Genomic DNA, 22289 nt, shown 5'->3' on the forward strand with positions numbered 1-22289 from the left:
CTCCAGAGACACAGATGGTCGTGCACAAGGGGAAGGATTCAAGTTCAACAAGACTGCTCTGTAGCATGTCACATGATGTGGTCTGTGGTTATGCCGAAGTGCAGTGTAACGAAATACAGATCTGGTTGGTCACAGTAGCTTCCATATGGATATGGCTTGTGATTGAAGTGCAGAGGCCGACACAGACCATGACTCAGGCTATCCACTCATTACCTCCTGTGGACATCCAACACGAGCCTATAATTTAAAAAGCTAAGGCCTCCCCCTGCCAATCAGACCATCTTCCACAGCCACAGGGTAACCGGTCTACGTCATAATCTGATCCATCAGTGACATTGTGCAAACACATGTTCAATCAACAACATGTGTGAGCTTAGATCCCAGCAGCAACAATCTGCATGTGTGGTTGTGAGTGAGCTGGAAGAGTAGTGAAGCATTAAACCATTAAATAAAAAGTAGACTAAAAAATGATTCTCTCTCAGAATAACTTGGCACTTGCACTATGACTTCACAAAACTGAAAAACTTAGATGATATGAACACTGAAATATTTTCAGTTGTTTGTGGTCATTTGTGTGGATGTTTGTGGAGTACAGTATATGTTGGAATCTGTGTAAATGACTATGTACTGTATATGAGAGTTATTTCAGAGTATGTGAGTATTTATTTGCCTTTTAAGAGTCAACGTTACAGGCCAGACCCTAAGTCCCACATCACAGAGGATGAGGATGACTATTCTCACTCATAGGCATGCAGCATCATTGGTCACATGTCTAGAGTGGTCACATATGCATGGTTAAGAAAGACCTATTCATGATTCACCCTATAATCCCCCACTGTTCAATCCCTTGGCTTCTTAAGTGGAGCAGTGAGGGCCCAAAGGAAACAGCCTCACATTCCTCACTGATATAGTTTATTATTGGAAAAATAAGCCAGTCTAAATCATGGGCATTGAAGAACACAGAGTGTTTGCCCATGTAGGAAAAAGTAGGTGATGCTTGTAGAAAAAAAAAAACCGTCCCTCCCAGAACTGAGTCATTTTAAGTCTTTGCATATACAAAGAATGCTTTGAGAGGATTTTGTTGCACTCTTTTTAAGGCTTCTTCAAATAACCATTCACTAGTAGTCATATGAAGTTGTAAAATCTCATCCGGGGTTCATTTACACTAAAAAGAAAACAAAACAAAATGCCAGAATCTCATCTGAGGACCTAAAAATAACATCAACAAACCACACCAAGATCCTTGCAATCCTTTCCTGTCACTTGCTATGCCCTGTGGTTAACAACTCCTTCTTAAAAGCCTACAGTCATGTCGGTTTAAATAACTGTGCTTGAGGCCTGAGTGGGATCTTGAGCAATCGCAATATTCTTGAATGAAACATTGTAGATGATGCAGCTCCAGAACATTTAAAAAAACAGCCAAGGCTGTATTGCTGTCTTAATTGAAAAATTATATTTAATCATCCGCTGTTTTTGACGTGCTTTGCTTGTATGGGTCTAAATACAAGAAGTCGTCGTGGGAGAAACCGAGGGGGCCTTGGCCAGTGATCATGGGTTATAGTGTGACTGTTACCGTGGGAACAGGAAGTTCAAGTTATTGAGGATACAGACCATAACAATCTCCAGGCTAAAATAATCTATCTAATCTTCTTGTGAGAGGGTCTGTGTGTGTATGTGTGTGTTTGTGTGTGTGTGCATGATACAAGAGAGGACATTATATGTGTGTGTGTGTGTGTGTGTGTGTGTGTGTGTGTGTGTGTGTGTGTGATTGTGTTCATGCACGTCTGTGTGTATGTATGTGAATGTTGTAGAAAAGTATAATGTTTTGTTTGGTTTATCAAATCAAATGAGACAGTCTTGTATCATCTGGGCCTTATATTATTATGACGACATTGGAAAATACTGTCACACGCTGAGAAACTACCCACAGTGTTCTCTGTGTAGCATCTGGTCTGATCTCATCTGTTTTTTAGTACTCTTCCATGGCTGAAAGGCCAGAATGACCAACAGTGTCACCATGAAGTCATTTGAAAGTCATTTGTCCTACTGGAAAACAAATATAATTTACAGTCATTATATTTGTGGCGTAAATCCGGCCAATCCTATCAGTGGTGATTATATAACCCATATGAGCAAATATAATTTGTGTAATACAAAACCACCTGAACCATTCACAAGATCGTCATTGTTCAGTAAAGCTTATTATGACCATTATATATTCCAAACACACAATATTGTACTGCACACCAAACACACCAATATCATCTTTATACCCGGGTTACTGGAAAATCCCATTTTTATGTTGCTGCTTATAAACATGATATCCCAATAAGCCCTTATTTTGTTTTTAATGAACCTGAATATACCAACATATAGGTTTATTATAAAGTGAATAATATTGGGTGGTGGAAAAAATCTTCTATTGTAACATTAATATATACAGTATTGATATTGCGATAGAAATATAGTATAATATAATTTTAACTGAAAAACTGTTTATAAATTAATAACAACAGCAAAATGCCAATTAAAATGCCTGAACAATCAATTCACAACAAACAAGATATGTCATGAGATTGATGCAAAAGTCTTGCAAATCCAATATTGCCATAAAGCAGTCCTGCGCAGTTTTTCACAGCATTGTCTACAATAGTCTTTGGCCAGAACCAGAGGTATTAAAGGTTTCACTACATTGGCAGAAACATTATATAAATGTCTGACGATGGACACATTTCTATAATCTCACAGTGTATATCATCACATCTCCAACCCTAACACACCTGTAAACATCATATCTCAAATAAGACATTGAAGATACAATGAAATGGAGACTTCTATTTCCCTAAAACCTGCCACAGTAGTGACCTAATCCTGCACAAGAATGCTTAAACAGAAACTCAAAAACCAAGAAAACCATCAAACAGAAAGAAATCCCACCTCTCTGCCTCTCTGACCAAAACCAAACAGCCTTTCTCTCCTTAACTGATATCCTATTGGTTTGCGGTTTAAACTGTAAGATCCAAACATCCTATTTCAGTAGGAATTACATGCCATTGAGGGAAAAAAAGATATCTTGTGTTAGAAAAGGATATGTGTTAGTGTCAGGGATCCATTTTTACAAGTAAATGCAGTACTCTGTGTTTTTTTGCTGAGACAGTCTACCAGCATCCCAGACAGACAGTCCCATATGGATCAGGGCACGGCTAGGGGGCAACAACAGCTGTATTCCATTTGTGTACTCAAACACATGCCCCATAACCGTATAACCACAAGCACCTGAGCACATTCTCACAGCCTTTAAATGTGTGCAGGAATGCATATAGCCATACCTACAGATACACACAGAACCCTCATATGTACATTAAATGTGGTAAATATTTCATGGACAAATAACAAACAAGCCCACCATCTAATATAATTAAACTGGTTCAACAAGCAAATGTTTAACTTTGCTTTTGTTTTGGACCTTTTTTAATATCAAAACTCAAATTCAGATTTGCTCTTATTTGGGCCAATTTGAAACTATGGTATTTTTCTTTAACAGTACCACAGGAATGAGAAAGCATTGGACAGCATTTGATTGGACATCATCATGAAAGATGCACTGTTCGCTTTAACAAAGGTCAAATGATTCACAAAGAAGGTATTGAGAGACTAAAAGGTGAGTAATTTATCACCACCCTCCATCCACCCATTCCTGCAACAAAACATTGGTACAACATATTCACATTTTGAATTTCATTACATCCTCCGAAGCTTGACATTTTCTAACAGCTCGACTCCTAAAAGTATCTGCAGACTGAGCCACATAATATTTATCGTCTTGTCCTGTTGTTTATGAGGAATGATTCTTGAGCTTGGACCAGACCTTATGAGGGCCAGGATAGTGACGTACTACATACAGCCACCCCCCCACCCACCCAGGATTATGCTGAACATATGCTGTGCTGGCATTGACTTTTCCAGTAGGGATCCAGGAAAACGTGTTGTCCTTAGACACCGTTGCCACAGCAGCATCAGCAGGAAATACTTGAGACTAATAATCAGGAGACGAGGGGCCAAGAGTTGTTTCATCATACGATGAAAGACCTCAGAACAGTTATGTTTCCTCTCCATGTTCGTTCGCATTTCTGTGCCATCCTCCCAACATCTGCACTTGTTCTCTCGCATACATTCACAAAGTGTAGTGTTCATCATATTTTCTGGTCCTGCAACATATGCATTTCCTTACTCATAGGCCTATATGCTTTTAATCCATACAAGAAAGAAATTATCAGGTATGAGGGAAACATTAATGTGTTTATGTCTGGAATACAATGTTTTTTTAAAAAAAGGATTATGTAAAAGGTCTAAAGCTGCAGGAATTTTGTCCAGTTAGGGACACATCTTCAAAACTGCTCAGCTGTCCCTTCATAGAGTGAAAAGTGGATTGCCTAAGTTAAATATTTACCTTCCCTTGCAGTGTCTACGCAATGCAATAAGAGCAGGAGGAAAATAAAATGCAAGGCACCTCTTCTTCAGGAAACTGTTTTACATTCCAGCCCACTCAGGAACAGTACAGGTCAGGAAACCGTCACTATGAGGAGAAGAAATGTCTCAAAAAACAGCAGGTAGGGGGGGTGATGCCCCCATGAAAAGATGTGACTTCAAACATCTGAATCTGGTTAGGAGCCTCCAGTGGCAGCGTATTTTAAATAGTATGTCTGACCATCTTCAAGCCTGGTACAAAGAACACAAATTCAGGCTAAAACTGTTGGCCCTTATGAAGAAGACAGAGGTGAAGATGTACAAAGGGGCAGCACTGGACTGTCTCAAACATTTAAAGATGCATTACTGACACAGGATTTACCTGGGAATTCAAATGACTACCTTTTCCCTTTGCTTTGACAGCAGCCTCTGTGTCAGCAGACATCCTTTCTCAAGTGTATCTGAGCAAGATGAAGTCCCACAGTCCCCTGGCAGCAGGGCTACCCGGGAGTGTCTGTAAAATCAATAAATTTGCATTTGATGAAAAAAAAAGAAGGTTGCAATAACATGACACAGACAGCTGGGGGAGACAAACACTCATATTTGTGAATGTGGGGAGCTGCTGTAGATGGGCAATCATTTGGTATAATAAACATTGAGTATTAACTTGTAGCTTGATTGTTTTGAGCGCATTTTAAGCTCACTCGAATGAAAAGACATGCAGAAATGTAACGTTAAGGTAAAAGTGGCATTAGTTGTGTGTTCAGTCTCACTCAAACTCATTGTCCAGCCTCTCCTCTGCCCTCTCAAACTGAAATTAATTTAGCGCTTATTTCTAAGCTCGGTGTGGAGGAAAGGAGCCAACCATTCCCTTAACGTTTCAAAACGTAAACCCCATGATAGGAAATAGCAGACAATTAATAAAACGAGTTTAGGGTGCGACGTTGCTACAAAAAAGTCTCATAACCCAAACATAGACGGTGCCTAAAGCATTACTCACCATGTTCACTTCAGGCATTGCCCGCCGCAGGGTGACAACTCCACTAAATTATCGTTTTCATAAAGCTTTAGCTGCCTTTTTATGCTTTGATTTTCTGGTCACAACCGTGAATTAAATTCATCAAAAAAAAAAAAAAAAATCGTCATAGCAACAGTTACTTCGTTACTCCAGTAAACGGCGCCAAATTCTACACGTGCATCCAAACTGCAGACCGCTATGCTGCTTTCAGTGCACCTCGTAACTTTGTAAGTCATCCTCTATAGTAAATCTAAGTTAATTACTTAGAGATATTTTTCAACAAAAGTGGTCTTATGATCGGGCATAGAATAATTGTGTTGTTATTTGAATAAGCATGTCATTCTTGACTGGTGTCCACTTACCTAAAACTGGTTTGATTTTTTGATGCATCAGTTGCTTCAAAGACGTAAAACAGTCAGATGCAGAGTTACCCATTGACAAAAACTAAATAACAGGCAAATTGAAACTTTGTGGGCAGCTTTTTTTTCAACAACTGCTATTGTTGCATATCGGTTATCGCGACGTTTCTCGGCGCTCAACTGCCAATTGTGATATATCTGACAGTCCCTGAAGGCAGCATGGTAAATTTGTTTTCTTCCGCATTTACCTGGCGCCGTAAACTCAGGGACGAGTACATATGGGCGTATGTCACTGAATTAAAGAGGACACAACCAAACCCGTGAATTGCTACTTCGATTGAGAATAAATGTGCCATCGTAACGGAAGTAGGGAGAAAGGGAAATGAGCCGAAGAATCTAAAGAGAAGTTCAACCGAAGAAAAGTCACAAAAAAGTTTTGGTTTCGTTCGTTTAGCTGAAGTTCGTGCTGTCGTTGCTCACAATGGGCTGTTGCACCAGTACAGAGGTAAGTTAGCTCAAATATGGTGGAAGTTGTGGCTACTTGGGATCTGTAATGCTAATTCTCAGAGGAGTCTGTGCGTGTGTAACGTGGTATGTAACGTCACGTCTTCAGCAGTAGTCAGCAGCTTGTTTTTTTAGCAACAACACAGCGGTTTGTCTACTGATTTTTGGAGCGGCAGGGTAGCTTCTACACCGCACTCCCAACAACAACAACAAAAAAAAAAAAAAACAGAATTAAGGATAACCGTCCATATCTATTATTTATGCCTTGGCAGAGAAAACGTGACTGGAAACCACTGGAGGAGCGCAGCTGCACGGACATCCCATGGCTCATCATATTCACACTGTTTTGTATCGGAATGGTAAGTCTCAAGTTGAATGAGCGATTGATGCAGTCTAATACATCAGCCTAGCAGTCGATCGTACCCTCATGAAAGTTATAGTACTCAGTTTGTTTGTCGAAACTGTTTTAGAAAGGTGTTGATTCAACTTTAAGGTCATTTTGGAGGCTGCTGTGTTGCTGTTTAATTGTATTGCGTTGTACTTAGCGGTGTTTCTAATATTTTGTCCACCTCATTTATATCAGTGAGGGTAACAATAACAACAAACAAAAAACAATCCTTGATTTTGATTTTTTTTAATTTTGATTTGTTAATACATATGCACAACGTACAAATGATACACACACAAAAACAAAACTGATGGAGAGGTGCAAAAAAAAACCTTCAGAGGGGCTTGATCAGGGCACTCTCCAGTGCATACCTTATTCAATTAGAAAATGAGAAAAATATGAAAAGGATGGGAAAGAGAGAAAAGATAAGATTGTAAACACTAGCAGACATCCATATATGCAGGTACACAAAGTGAGTAAAATAAAATTTAAATGATTTATTATTAGGGGGAAGTTTACAAAGACAGTCTATAAGGATAACATTGTGGAGATAAAAACAGCTTTTATGGCTTTCTTAAATTTTGCAGGTGTTAAGTTTAAAATATGAGATGACAGGGTGTTCAATATCATCTAAATTAAACCAAACTCTAATTGAGATGTTCAAGCCTTCAAAATAACCATAAAGTTGGATCAACACCTTTATAAAAAAGTTACAACAAAAGTTGAATATTATAACCATTGTGAAGGTTGCAGGGCTATTGCATTAGACAGCACTTGTTTCAACAAAGTGTACCTAACTAATGGACCACTTAGTGTATTTATGCACGCGTCTATTACATGTTACTGTGTGCTTTATACACCAATCGGTGGCTGCATAGAAATCAGTGACGTGGCCCCTTTTCATGCAAACAATTATCTACCTCTGCATAACAGCCCTGCAGTAAATTTAGTTTATGTTTAAACTGATCTAGAGAGGTGTTTATTCAACTTTATTGTAGTTTTTGAGAGTGTAGTATGTTGTGCTGTTGATGTTTATTGTGTCATATTGACAAATTAATGTTCTGTCCAACCTCTTTGATATAAAATGTACTAGAAACACCTCTGTATAAATACAATTCAACAGCGCCACAAACTACGGCATCCAACATGACCACAAAGTTGAATCAACACCTCCATAAAACAGCTTCAACAAAAACAGAACATCATAACATTCGTGAAAGTTAAATTTAGTTTTAGATAGATGTATCTAATAACCTGAAAATTAAGTGCATGTTACAGACATTTCCATTTTTGTTGATAGAAAAATTAAAAAGCATGTCTTGATTCTAGATTTCTTGAAAATAACCTATTAAAAACGACTGCAACTACGAGTGCTGTGTGCTTATTAATGTACTACATATTTGTTTTTCACATTATTCTGCCGATAGTTAACATTATCTACTCTAATCTGTATCTTCTGCAGGTGTGTATCTGTGGCTTCACCATTGCCACAGGAGGTGCCTCCAGGATTATCTCAGGATATGACAGTTATGGCAACACCTGCGGTCAGGACAACACCAAGATTGAGGGAGTGGAGCTCAGTGGACGAAACATGATAGAAAATAAGTTAGTCTGATGTGATACTAATGCCTTAACAGGGATATTTACACCAGATCCATCAATTTCTGTCACTATGGAGTGAGACACTCTTTTTGAATGATGCATTCAAATCCCTGCTGTCATTCGAGACTTCTTTTGCCCTCTCTGGTTGAGAACGGGTGGTGCAGAAGAAGCCGTTTAGAATTACATGGGTGCATGCAAGGATTGCATCATGTGATCCTCATCTAATTTGCTACAAAAACCCGTTGCTGCATTTGTGAACACTTAACTATATCCCCCATTTTGTCTTACAAAGTTGATAAGTTGCTGTTCAGCACATTGACTTGAACTACTGGCATTACATATCCCAAATAGCAGTGTGATCATTCACTCTTAGACGAAAGTTGATGTAGTTGTCAACAGAAGACAAGTCAGACAAACGTTGTAACATGTTATGAAAAATACTCAGTTTTCTCTGACCATGTCCGTCTGATGTTTGGTCTGTTGAAGTGACTGATGAGTTTAAGATGTCAGTCAGAAGATTAATGTAGATACATTTCACCAGCACAGAGCTACACTAACCCATGGTGGCAGTGTTTTGCTGCTTACATTAGAATAGCGTAGTTTAAGAGCATAACTCCCTGTTTATAGTTCCTTATATAGTAAGTCAAGGTAAATGTGATATTTTTATCATCTGGAAAGAATTGTCACATATTCTCTTCTTGGCGTAGTTTTTGTGAGAAGTCTTTTATCATATTCCTCCTTTTTGGGCAGTAGCTTTCCATCAGCATGCAGCCTGCAGGCCCAGTTTTACTGAAACAATGGGTCATGCTTTATTGATGGGCTGATTGCCCATGGAGGCTTTGAATAAAAGGCGTTTCAGCTACAAAGACGGATCTGTGTGACAGGGTAGCAAATGTCACCATCTTTCATTTTCTGCCAAGACAGAACAGTCCCAACTGGCATAGTAATAACCAAATCCACTCATATTTTGATCAAAGGAAAGTTGTGGAATGCTGTCTCTGATTTTGGAAGAATCTGTGTCGGAGAACTTTATACTTAAATTAATTAATCTGAAATTCCAATTGTTCTGTCTGTCAGGTACGTCTTCTTTCTAGACCCGTGCAACCTCGACATCATTAACAGGAAGATCAAGTCCATTGCCTTGTGTGTTTCCAAATGCCCTGCTTCTGAACTGAAGACATACTCTGATCTAAAGCAGTTTGCTCTGAACAATGGTGAGAAGCACCGCACATGTGGAAATATTTCACAGAAAAAAATGGTCCTGTGTATGAATTGTGTTGAGTGTTGTGGTTTATTGATATTTTTATATATTCATGACATTGTTAGAGGATGGGTTCACAATTTCTCAAGTCTTTCTTAAACAACAGTCAGGTGCCCAAGTGAACATTGAAAATATGTTTTTCTTGCTATAATAATTCCTCCTGTTCATACTGACCATTAGAAAATCTCTTCATAATACACTTACAATGTAAGTGGTGGGCGCCAAAATCCACAAGCCTCCTCCTGTGCAAAAATGTATTTAAAAGTTTATCTGAAGCTAATATGAAGCTTCAAATCCAAATGAGTCAAATCAAGTAGATATCTTTCAATGTTATAGTCTTTTTAGTGCCATAGTCCCTCTTTTTGTTATACTCAGCTCAACAGGGAAACACTGTCCAAGGAAACACAAAGAGGGAATTAGATTCTAAAAAGACTGTAAATGTGGCAGATATCCACTTGATATGATTAACTCAGACTGATGAAGCCTCATATAAGCTACAGATAAACCTTTAAATGCATTTTTGCACAGCATGACTGTGGACACACTGTGGATTTTGGCCCCCATCACTTTACAATTGAAGCACTTTTAATAGCCAGTATGAACAGGAGGAATGTTTACAGCAAGGAAAACCTCTTTCAGTGTTCATATGGACACATGACTGATGTTTTAAGACAGACTTCAAAAATTGTGAACCTATCCTTTAAGACAAGTAAAATTGAACATTAAATATGTCAATTAAATATGATTGTACAGTAAGTACTTCAGCACTTGTTCTTGGTTTTTATTAAGGTTTTAGAATATTTTAATGAAACTGAATGTGTAATTTATTTTTTGTTTTTTTGTCAATAGGATCTTCACTCTGCACCTATGATATTTCACCTACAAGATACCCAAGCCATTCAGAAAGAAGCACTAAATGTCCCAAACTCCCTGTTCCACCAAGGTAATTCAGTTTTTTATAGACAGGATAGATTGGAGATGGATAACACCTCCCATGTGTGACCATATCACTGTTATGAGTACAGGAACTCTATAATTTATTATTATGTGTTTAACTTATTTCAGTCTTTAATTCTAAAACAGAATTTCACATAAAATACACTGAAACCTGACCTACTTATACACGTTTCATGACCAACAAGGACCAAATGAATAACATTAGAAAAGAAATAATAGTCTGCCACGGTCAATACTCCTCTGCTTCAAGAACTATCCATTGAAAATAAATTAACCTGTGTTCTTTATCTTTTCCTGTTTGTTGTAGTAAATCCGTTCCACTGTTCCACCGTTGTATTCCTGTGGATATTGGCTGCTATGCTGAATTCGCCCAGGCATTCATGACATTCGTCAGTGACAACAATGTTCTGCGCCGGGTTGTCGCTGGGGTGATGGCCAGCAAGGACATCATCATGGGCCTTTGTGTGCTGGCTTTAGGTAAAACACACGGTTATAGCCGGCTTACAATATGTGTGTGGATATTTTAGGTGAATAATGAATTGATTTTATATAATGCCAAGCAACTGGTATGTTTTTTTTAAAAATGTTTCTGATGCTCCTCCTGCACAGCTGCTAACTTATTGCTCAGGAGGATTCAGGAGGAAGGAAGAAAGCTATTTTTGTCATAAAACAGGAAATGTCTGAGTGGTTACAGTTAGTGTATCTACTGAAGTTTGGCCCACAGGCTTTAATTTAAAGTCTGCTCTAACTCCTCCCATTGGTACGGCAAAAAAAGACAAAACTGATCCCACGTCAGTTTCAGACATCTATCATTTCAGTTATTTAATCTGTCAGTTGTGGTGTTGGTTGTCAAAGCTAGATGACTAATAGCAGTTCCCAACATGGGATGTTTGGGCTTTTCTCATTCACAGCTTCATGTTTTATTGTTTAAATGAAATGCAAACCAATGGCTTAAGTATTTTGCATAGTTCTATGTATTTTTTTTATTTAAGATAAAGCAATGTTTTATCAAACCTTACAATGGGCAGATAAAATTAGCCCTTTTCTGTAGCTTGATGTAGAGCTGCAATGATTAGTCAATTGATCATTTAACAGATCCACTATTCTAAAGATGATGATCATATTGTATTGAATAATCGGTTTATAAGTTTTTTTAAGCAAAAATGCCAAACATTTGTTAGGTCTAGCTCCTCAAATGTGACATTTTTATGGTTTTCTTTGTCCTCTCTGATAGTAAACAGAGTGTATTTGGGTTTTGGACTGTAAGTCATACAAAACAAGACATTTGAAGATGTCATCTTGGGCTGTGGAAGATTTTAACAGGCATTTTTCACTATTTTCTGACATTTTATAGACAAAATGACAAATCAATTAATCAAGAAAATATTTGGCAGATTAATCAATAATGAAAATAATCATTAGTTGCAGCCCAAGCTTGATGTAACTACTTTTATGTTTGTAATGTTTGACATATTTATGAGATACACTATGTTTTTATCTCTGATGCAGTTCTGTCCCTGATCATGATGGTCGTGATCCGTTACATCTCCAAAGTGCTGGTGTGGATTCTAACAGTTCTGGTAGTCGTCGGCACCATAGGTAACTGTCAAAAGCAACATAAATGTTCTACAGCTCTTATGATTAAACACTTTAAAATACAATTAATTTTAAAGTTTTAAGTTGTTTAATTCAGGCACTCTTAATTACATTATGCAGATACAGTATAGATCATTTTAAATTCTGTTAATGTTTTAGCTCTTTTCTGACTCTACACGTATGGGTGTGATGTTTTGCAGCTGGGACAGGCATCCTCTGGTGGCTGTATGTGGACCACAGGAGTGCCCTAAATAACAAAACCACCTCAGTATTTGGGAAAGAAGTGGGCTCGGACAATGTTAAGGCCCTACTTGTGTATGCAATTGGTGCTACAATTTTCACGGTATGTACAATCACAGTGCTTTGTATATGTATGCATTTGGTACGTGAAATAAGTGTATGTTCTATATTGTAAGCGAACAGTATCTCTTTTTCACAGTTTCAGAAGTACACAAAAGTAAACAAATCTAGTACCAGGAAATGAAACAAGACTAACATTCTACAGCCATGCTCGCGGCTCTGTGAGGCTGCACTTAGGCACAGCAGTGCTTTTAGCCAAATGCTAGCATGCTCACAATGACTTGCTTATGTATATCAAGTAAAATGTTCAGCATGGTCATCGTTCAGTTTAGCATGTAGGTATGCTAACGTTCTCTTAATAGCACATAAAAGTACAACTGAGGCTGATGGGAATGTCATTAGTTTTTCTGGTATTTGGTCATACATCAAAGCGTTGGACAAAGTGAAATTTTGAGCTGATGTTGAATCTAGATGAATAATCGAGGGACCATCATCTGGATTCATCTTTTTGGAATCATGAATATCTGTGCAAAGTGTCATGGCGATAGTTGTTAATAGTTATTGAGATATTTCACTCTGGACCGATGTTGAGGTCCCTAGAGCCCCTCTGCTAACATGGCTTAAAACAATCTGTGTTATACAGACAGTTATGTAGGAAGGTTACACATTTACTTCTCTAACTCCACAGCCTTATTGAGTGATTTTTTTATCAGGTGACTGGAAAACTCTTTGTGTAACCCTCCAGGTAATTCTCCTGCTGGTGATGTTCTTCATGAGGAAGCGTGTGGCTCTCACCATTTCCCTGTTCCATGTAGCTGGTAAAGTCTTCATCCATCTTCCCCTGCTGGCCCTGCAGCCTTTCTGGACCTTCCTCTGCCTCATGCTCTTCTGGGTCTACTGGATTGCTGTGCTTCTCTTCCTCGGGAGTGCAGGTTAGGAGGAAGGCTAGTGGGGAGTGCCTGTATTAGTAGTTCATACATGTGGATGTTTGACAGATTGAGTTCATAGGTTTACATTGTATGAGTACCACACTCACAATGCAAAATGCTTCTGGTGTCTCTGGCGCTCCAAAATACTGTTAAATGTCAATGCAGCACACAGACTAGTTTCTTATGCTAGATAGTGTTAGTGATACCATTTCCAAACAAGCAGAACAAGTTTGTTATTTGTGACATTTCGTGCTTGTTTTGTGGCATGACTAAACTCCCACATTCTCAATCTTGTGCTAGTCTCGTGATGTGGGAGGTTTGAGTCAAAGAACCACTTCTCTCATCTCCCACTTCTCTATTCTACTGATTTTCATTTTTTTTTTTTTTTTTAAACAACAGGCGATAGCAAGTAGAGTCAAAACATCACATTTTCTGTCTTCATAGTTACTGTTTTTTGGGTTTTGTGGTAAGTGTGGAAATGTAATCATGTTAGAGTGAAATTACAAATTAGGTGCTTGCAGTAAACTCTGACCTTTCTGAACTTGGATCTTTCCTAATTTGTATCTGTTGGTTAGATTAGTTCATTTTGATTCTAGACTTGTTTTACCTTCTCTTCAGGAGTGTGCAAAAAACAGATGGTACATATCATGGTTATAAATTAATCAAATACAGTATATTTTGACATGCATGTCAGACAGTTTTTTCCCCAGTTGAGTTTGGGAATTGCATGAAACTTCACATACATTTACCAAACAATTTGAAATGATAAAGGAAAGTAATTGGTTCATAAAGAACATAGTCAACTCAGTTGATTGATACAGTCGTGCAGTACATTAATAACTAGGGCTGTAGTCAACTAAAGAAAATCTTGATCGACTGAAATCTTACATAATCTTCAACTAATCGATTACCGGGGTGGGCACTTAAAAATTGTTAAATAACAGACGTGATGTCTTGAGAATCTGTATCATTTATTAACTGACACACTGTTGTCTGTACTGTACATTTACTGCCAGACTGACAACTTACTACTAACCTTTTCCTCTGCTCCGCTCACGTTCACCATCACTTATCTGCTGCTCGCTCTTTCCCACCCACTACATACACATATCACACAATGCCGTATTCCTCAACGGAGCTACGCTACCAATAGTTTCCCAGGCAACGACACAGAGGTTGACTTGCGTATTGGAACAACACTGCACAGAGACTCGCAAACGCTGTTGATTTCTGAAGGAATGGATATTTGGTGTTATTTTTGGCATTAAAAATTTTTTTTGGTCTGGCGGGGGTTCTTGTTGTTATCATTGTAGGAGAAACACTCATTCAGTAAAGTACAGTACAGACCTAGTAGACTGTCTAATAGACATAGTCCCAGCAGTCTCCGTTAGGTTGGGCGAGTTCAAAGTTGTGAAAACAATGGGGGTGTTTTGAATACGTTTTCACAGGTAATTTGTTAGTCTGTCGCTCCCGCCACAGCAAATGGATCAATCCTGGAAGGCTATTGATGTAGCACTTTTCTCCTTATGAAAGTAACACGGCGATTATTCAACCAATGAGAATTTGGTCAGACAAGAGCATATCGACCAACTAATTGACCAGTCGACCAGGAGACTACAGCCCTATTAATAACAAGTAAATGTCAGACAGGTAAAGTATTATTGTGTTTGTTTCCAGGTAGGATGCATGAGAGTACCAAGGAAATACAGAGTGCTGAACAGTAGAAGCACAAGTTTAGGGGGGAACACTGAAACAACCCAAACTCAAGCCTTTATTCCCTCACAGGAACACCAGTGAAGAACAACTCTACAGGTATGGTTGAATATCACGTGGTGGGGCCTCTTCAGTACACAGTGTGGTACCACGCTGTGGGTCTCATCTGGATCAGTGAGTTCATTCTTGCCTTCCAGCAGATGACCATCGCTGGAGCTGTGGTCACTTACTACTTCACAAGGTAGAAAGCTTAATGTTGTCTTTGCTGTCACATTTATTTGATAGTTTATTCTTTATGCTATATGATGTTAAGTATGGTATGTCTTCTTTCTCTATGTGATTAACTGAAAGTCACAGTGGAAAAACCATTAGATAACTTCTGTAATGTCACTTATTTCAGAGTGAAACAGATTATGTGTGGGGAGAGGTATAATTTCGAGAGGGCGTTGATGGAATCCTTCAGATTTGCTCAAAAGTCGGCGTGGCTTAGCAAATACATCACAATACAGAGCTGTAGAGATGTGGAGTTGTATTGAGATATAGAGCTTTAGAGGACTGTTGGCCTCCATCCTCACCTCCACCACTCACGTTCAATCAGAGCGACCAGGATGAGGGAGAAATTAACCATTCTCTGATTTGATTGGATTAATTGATTCATGACGAGTCATCAAAAATATTCTAATGTTTTACAGGAAAAGAAGAGAGAAAGATTTTGACATAAGAAATACTCAAACATGATTTTTTATCATATCAGATATATTCGACAGAAACCAAAAATAACTTACACAAAATATTTTTAATTTGATGTTTATTACTTCTCTTTAAGGAATAAATCTCAGATGCCAGCTACTCCTATCCTTTCCGCTATGGCGCGTACCTTCCGTTACCACTTGGGTACTATAGCCAAAGGCTCCTTCATCATCACGCTCGTTAAGATCCCTCGTCTCATCCTAACATATATTCACAGTCAACTCAAAGGAAAGGTGAGCTGTAAAATTATACAGTGTATTTAAAATTGTTGCAAAACTCCATTTTGAACTCACATTAAGCCTGTTAGTAGTCACTATATGGGTGTTTTTATAGATATTTGTTATAAGTTTGTTAACGTTTGAATTTATTCATTCTTCATAGGAAAACGCCTGTGCTCGCTGCATGCTGAAAGCTTGTGTCTGCTGCCTGTGGTGTCTTGAGAAGTGTCTAGCATACTTGAATCAAGTAAGTAATCTCAGGAAGAAAAGCAAGTATATTGTGGATACAAGATCCCAAGCATTTACAGTGTACATGTCTGTATCTCATTGTTTCAGAATGCTTACATTGCGACAGCCATCAACAGCACCAATTTCTGCACCTCAGCCCGTGACGCTTTCGTTATTCTGGTGGAGAATGCCCTCCGAGTGGCTGCCATAAACACTGTGGGGGACTTTGTCCTCTTCTTGGGAAAGGTACCACAGAGATTAATTGGGCCTCTTGGCTGCTGATGTTTGTCCATTTTAGGAATTTTGGAGTTTTTAAATGTGAGAATCTCCCCCAACCTGACGTTTTGTAACCAGCATTATATCTTTATTGTCAGGTGCTTATAGTCTCGTGTACAGCTTTTGCCGGCGTCCTGGCCCTGAACTACCAGAGAGAGTACACCGTGTGGGTCCTGCCTCTACTCATCGTCTGTTTGTTTGCCTTCCTGGTGGCCCACTGCTTCCTTTCGGTCTTTGAGAATGTAGTCGACGTTCTCTTCCTCTGCTTTGCTGTGGACTCTAAGTATAATGATGGCAGCCCCGGGCGGGAGTACTACATGGACAAGGCCTTAATGGTGAGGGCAGAGGACATATGTACTGTATATAGGGAATACAGAAGATACCAGTTTACTGTTAGAGGACATTTTTACAACCTTGGTGTTGTAAGAAGGAACATGTCTAGAGTTTCATTTTTGCCCCTACGATTGGAGTTTCAGAAGTTTTTTATGCTTTTTGGGGGCAACATTTGATAGTGTTTTCAAAATATCAAATGTTTTATTTTGTCATTTATTTAGTTTGACACAGTGGTTTGCGTGAAGTCAGCATTTCCTTTTACTTCCTTTTACTCCTTTACTTCACTACTTGTGAAGTGAGAACCAACATTTTCAACTGCTTCTGACAGTTTAAAATGCCTACTTTTCTTTGTGTCCAAAAAAATGTCTGTAATTCACATCCAGAGCTCAGTGGAAAGATACTCCCCAAGAATAATTTGTGATCTGGTTATAATATTATTATAATATTAATATCATTTTTATTGGTAAAACCAAATTCTATTGGATACAAATGAGTGTCAAGCAAATGTTATATAATCCTGTTTTTTTCTGTCTTTCCCATCCCAGGAATTTGTTGAGAATAGTAAGAAGATGGGTCGGCACAATCCAGATGATGGAGACGGACGTGAAATGAAGTCCATGGTGAGTTAGAAAGTCTTTGGGGTCCTATCAGTATGGTTATTATTTGATTCAGAATAAATAAATAAGCAAACCAGCTGGTTCGGGACAACTAGGCTGTGTACAACTCTAATACAATGTGTGAATAGCAGAATTGTAGTTCTGAATGACAATCTGATGAATACATAGTGTGTAAATATTTCTTTGTTTTTGTTTTTTTTTTGTCTTGCAGTCACGTGGAGGAACTTTAGCTTGACGAAGTAACCAAAAAACAGATGCCAAAACCACTACAGATACTCCAAAAGCTTAACTCAGAGTTGACCAGCGTTACACTCCAGGGACATCAATAAGATAACTTTATCATTTAGATGACTTTATAGAGAAGCTACATTGAGTTTCAGCAAAAGATGCATTGAGTTTTATTTTCTATTTCTGAAAAGGAGATCTCGAAAGTTTCAAGTTTGACACTAATAGTTGTAAAATGGCAATAGCTCATTTGGGTTTGTATTTTTTTATTAATAAGATGGGTTTGCTATTTCTTCTCCATTTTCTTATGCACGTGAGTCTCCCCTTTTATAACATTTTAAATGATAATAATAAGAACAATTTAACATGGTTTAACATGTTCAGTTTTCCTTTTTAGATAATTAGTAAGTGACTGTGTTATGTCAAAGACTGTTCAAGTTGTTTATTTCTTCTTAAATTTTGTACTTAAATAAATTAAAACACAGTTTTATTGTTTGATCTTGTGTCCACATCTGTAAAACCCTGCAGAGAATAGAAAACATAAAGATAGCTCACATAGCGGAGTGATATCAGAGCATTCATGGTCAGTGTGCTGCAGAGTATTAAATGCTGCCCATGCATCATCATTTCTAAACAGCAGGGGGCAGCATGAAATAAACTACGTTCAGTTTTAAATTTACATAATACAATAGCTCTAGCAGGAGGTGCAAATACAATATACACAAGATAATAGAAAAACTGACCTTTTTTTTGTTTGGGATATTGTACAGGATTGTTGAGGATGTCACTTTCAAGTCCTTTTAAATCTCGTTCTGCTGGTATAAAATAGAAAAGGTACAGAAATACTTGTAATGTGCAGGAGACAGAAATGAATAAAAATGATTAATGTAAAAAAAGACATTGAAAAGAGCACTTCAATCTGCAACAGAATAGTCTAAATGCTTAAACAAACATGATAAGGATTAGGTAAGGATAACTTGGCAAGCAAAATAAACAGAGCAAAATCAATTTGATTATTGTTCTGTTAGAAGCTGTTAGTTAAACATTAACACAAAATGTAATTTATTGATTCTTAGAGGTTTTCCTCAACTCACACCCTCCTCAAATACATTATAGCCAACTAAAAAGTCATTTAGAAAAAGTTGCAGCATAAACCACTGGCATTAACAAAATGAGAGCATCTAGCTTCAACCACCTGAGGGCAGCAACTCCTTTAAAATGAATGACATTTCCATTTTAACATCCACTATAGATGTCATGCCCTTCAAAGATAATGAGAACAAAATTACATTACAACCTCATAGCAGGACTAATATGTTTAGACTTCTCTGGATCCACTTCAGAAAAATAAATTATTTTGCCAATTTGATTTCTCATCACCTTTTTGACGTCATTTACATATTTCGTGACCTCATTTTTATTTGATTTAGAAAAGATGAAACCAAAATGAAGAAGTCGGTAGCTTTTGGGAAATTGGATGAAAAAGTTTAAAACTAAGTTTATATATGTTGAGAAAATATATTTGTACTGTGATACAGATATATACCAAATGTATCTCTGCAATGTTAATACCTATATTTTTATTGTTATCTCTAAAACATATTTTTCATCACTTATATTAAATTTCTATGTACATATTAAAAACATGTTCCTGGGGTATACAGTATATAAAAGAGTTTATTCCTTTAGAATTTCATTACTATGACTACTGAAGTTACTATACCTTGCATTTGGAAATGTTTACTATCATCTCCATGGAGGTAGGCTGACCTTCCATAAATCCAATTCCACATGACTATATCTGCAATCTACTGATGCATAGATTACTGCCTCATCCCCTCCATTTTCTTTCCAGTCCAGCATTGACCAGACAAGAATCAAGCCACTAAGCAGTTAGGTTATTGATGGGAAAGCTCTCTCTGAGCACTGCTGTCCACCTCCATAAAACACAGGAATCCAGAGGAAAACAGCTTGATGGCTGGTAGTGAGTCACACCTAAGTGATGTCTTCAGTACTTACTGCACACTAACCATTCCTGGAAGCCCTTTGTCATTGCACTAAAAGACGGGAAAGCGTGTTCTGCTCGGGGGCCGCTTCAGGCAGGAAGCAGCAAGATTTGACAACTTGAATTGGATTGTTCTCTTAAATGTTGTAAATCTTTCACTTGAACAGTTGTGGTGCTGACAACGCCAGTTATTATAGTACAAAAGGAAGAAGACTTGGACATTAAGTGACTGAGTTTTTGAGTGAGTTGGCTGAAGTTTGGTGACTTCAATCAATCACCTTTCACTTTCTTAGGAAAACCCAAGCCACAAAAACCTATTTTACTTCTTTATATTTTGGAATAAAACTACAGAGTCTTGTTGTACACTAGTATCTGTAGACGTAAGTGAAATTTATTTTAGCATCTCAGAATATATTATAAATGAATATCATGTACATGGTGATTTTGTGTCCTTTTTGACGATTTAAAACTTTAATCTCAACATATTCAGAAGTATAGGTGGATTTAATTTATTTATTTGAAAATGGGTGCTGCATATCATCCTATAGTGTTTTCAGCACAGGCGATACATGAAATAATCATTTGCTTCTTGACAAAAGCTCTAAAGCTCTGATTCAACTGGTAAATAGTTTACAACCATTAAACCTGTCCTGTCCCACTCCTCTATATGGATGTGTATTGTTTGTGCTGACTCAGCCGCAGTAACATGAGCCTCCTAAGTGTGTGTGTGGTTGTGTGTGTGCGTGTGTGTCAGAGAGTGTATTGACCAACAGTGACTTAACCATTAAGGTGAGACTTTACTGCCTCCTCAGCAGCTTGCCCTGGAAGCTCAGCTCAGGCCTTTTCAACAGTGCTTTCATTCAGTACACAAACAAGATTTGAGCGATGAAAGGAGCCCACAATGCTGCTGTACACATGCAAACAGTGTAAAGCTGTAACAAAACAAATAGAAAATAATGATGGTGATCGTAATCATCATAATCTGAGGAAGAGAGCACATGCACTCGTACACATAGGCCACGTTTAATTCGCTTCTCAGTCCACAAAAACAGGTCTTCCCATGCAACTTACTTTGTGGTATGACTGAACAAAATGGTTAAATATGGTATTAATTATACAGCACTAGAATACTTAACATGCAGTTTAACATAATAGCAAATGTACATGTAAAACAAAAACTTCATCAGCCCATTTTGGTAGTTAATTGTTAATTTGAACAACACATCTTTAAAAAACAATAACACAATATTTGAGCTTGAATGTTCATTTATGACCTTGGAAATAGTAGTTTGATGGATTAACTCTGGAACACTTATTTCTTTGTCTAAGCTGTGTTATTTTCCGTTATAATACTTGGGCAAATATCCTTTTGGCTGATATTCACACTTGGCAGGACACTGGAGGGCTGTCAGATCATAACCTTTTTTGTGGACACTTTAACAGCAGGTCAGATTGGCGTATGATGTTGAAACTTACTCAGTTGATGGAGAAAAATACTTCCAAACTGATGTTTCTAATGCTGCTATCTACAAATTCAGATTGTAATTGCATCTCATGCAGCATGAAAACATAATAAAAGAACTTGCGTCATAGGATAACGCTTATCCAAGAAACCTGATTTCCGAACATCAAAAGAGCTTCCTGCAATTTGAGGCTTTTCCCATCAGCTCTCAGTCATTCTGTCTCCTCATACGCTCACACATCATTTTTTATTGCTGGACGGTCTCCAACAACAGGCTCCGCTGGGTGGAAATGAGCCACAGAGATGGTATCTCGCCACATTTCTATGGTCAGCACATAAAGGGGGAGGGAAAGTGTGTGAAAATGAACATTTGATATTTACCCAGTGACTTCCCTATCTGGAGCCACTGACAGGTCCTGTTGCCAACATACACACACACACACACACACACACACATTTACACATTGTGTGAGGTCCTGCCACCTGCTTACACCGGGCCATGTAAAAAAAAAAAACTTTTCCAGGTTAATGAATGGGCCTTTTTCTTGTACTTATTCATTTAGTTTTATGTGTTTGCTCTACATATCTCTATGTATATGCTGTGTGTATGCATGCATGTATAGTGCGGGTGTGATGGTGACTCATAAAATATTCACCTGTTCTCCTACATAATGCAATGATGTTCCTGCACACAGAACTCATCGCCTACAGACAAGCAGAGTTTGTCACTTGTGACCACTGTCAGTTTTCCTTCCCTTTACATTGGCTTTAAGTGATGCATAACTACTTTCATCTTCCACTTATTGCAGGTGTTGAGTCATTTTGTTTGAAAAGGACTCACCACACATCCCACCAACAGCTGTAATGTACATCTGACAATGGGAGTAAATAATGGACTTGTGTTTTCTCATTTCCCAGTCATATTAATACATCATAAAATAGCCTACAACTTCTCTTCCTTTTTCCTAAATATAAACATATAAGTAGAGAACCGAAACAGAAAATTGGTCTCCCAGAAACAGGTGTCACATATTCAAGTCTGTCGTCCAAGTAACACTCGTGACTATGCAGTCAAGCAAAC

General features: G+C 38.0%; 2 protein-coding genes across 4 annotated transcripts in view; one reads left to right on the forward strand and one right to left on the reverse strand.

Annotated features, from left to right (window-relative positions):
- The window catches only part of dlc1 (DLC1 Rho GTPase activating protein), an 89698-nt gene extending 83936 nt beyond the window's left edge, over positions 1–5762 (reverse strand). The window contains exons 1-3 of one of the 3 annotated variants that reach the window (XM_067584688.1): positions 5468–5762; positions 4850–4981; positions 4511–4576 (exon numbers count right to left, since the gene is read on the reverse strand). The gene's annotated coding sequence lies outside the window, so the exon portion shown is untranslated. Of the gene's footprint in view, positions 1–4450; positions 4577–4849; positions 4982–5467 lie in introns of all 3 variants that reach the window. The other 2 variants (XM_067584689.1, XM_067584691.1) reach the window with 2 other exon arrangements.
- Positions 5763–6062: 300 nt separating this feature from the next.
- On the forward strand, positions 6063–18239 carry LOC137179755 (choline transporter-like protein 1). The gene is made up of 16 exons (XM_067584693.1): positions 6063–6349; positions 6621–6707; positions 8199–8341; positions 9416–9552; positions 10449–10542; positions 10864–11033; positions 12066–12155; positions 12353–12495; positions 13198–13384; positions 15167–15335; positions 15921–16077; positions 16226–16309; positions 16399–16536; positions 16665–16901; positions 17445–17519; positions 17728–18239. Exons 1-16 carry the CDS (start codon positions 6326–6328, stop codon positions 17749–17751), a joined length of 1959 nt encoding a protein of 652 aa, XP_067440794.1. The 5' UTR covers positions 6063–6325; the 3' UTR covers positions 17752–18239.
- Positions 18240–22289: the final 4050 nt, after the last annotated feature.

This window comes from Thunnus thynnus, chromosome 3 (genome assembly GCF_963924715.1).
Source record: "Thunnus thynnus chromosome 3, fThuThy2.1, whole genome shotgun sequence".
NCBI classification, from domain to species: Eukaryota; Metazoa; Chordata; class Actinopteri; order Scombriformes; family Scombridae; genus Thunnus; species Thunnus thynnus.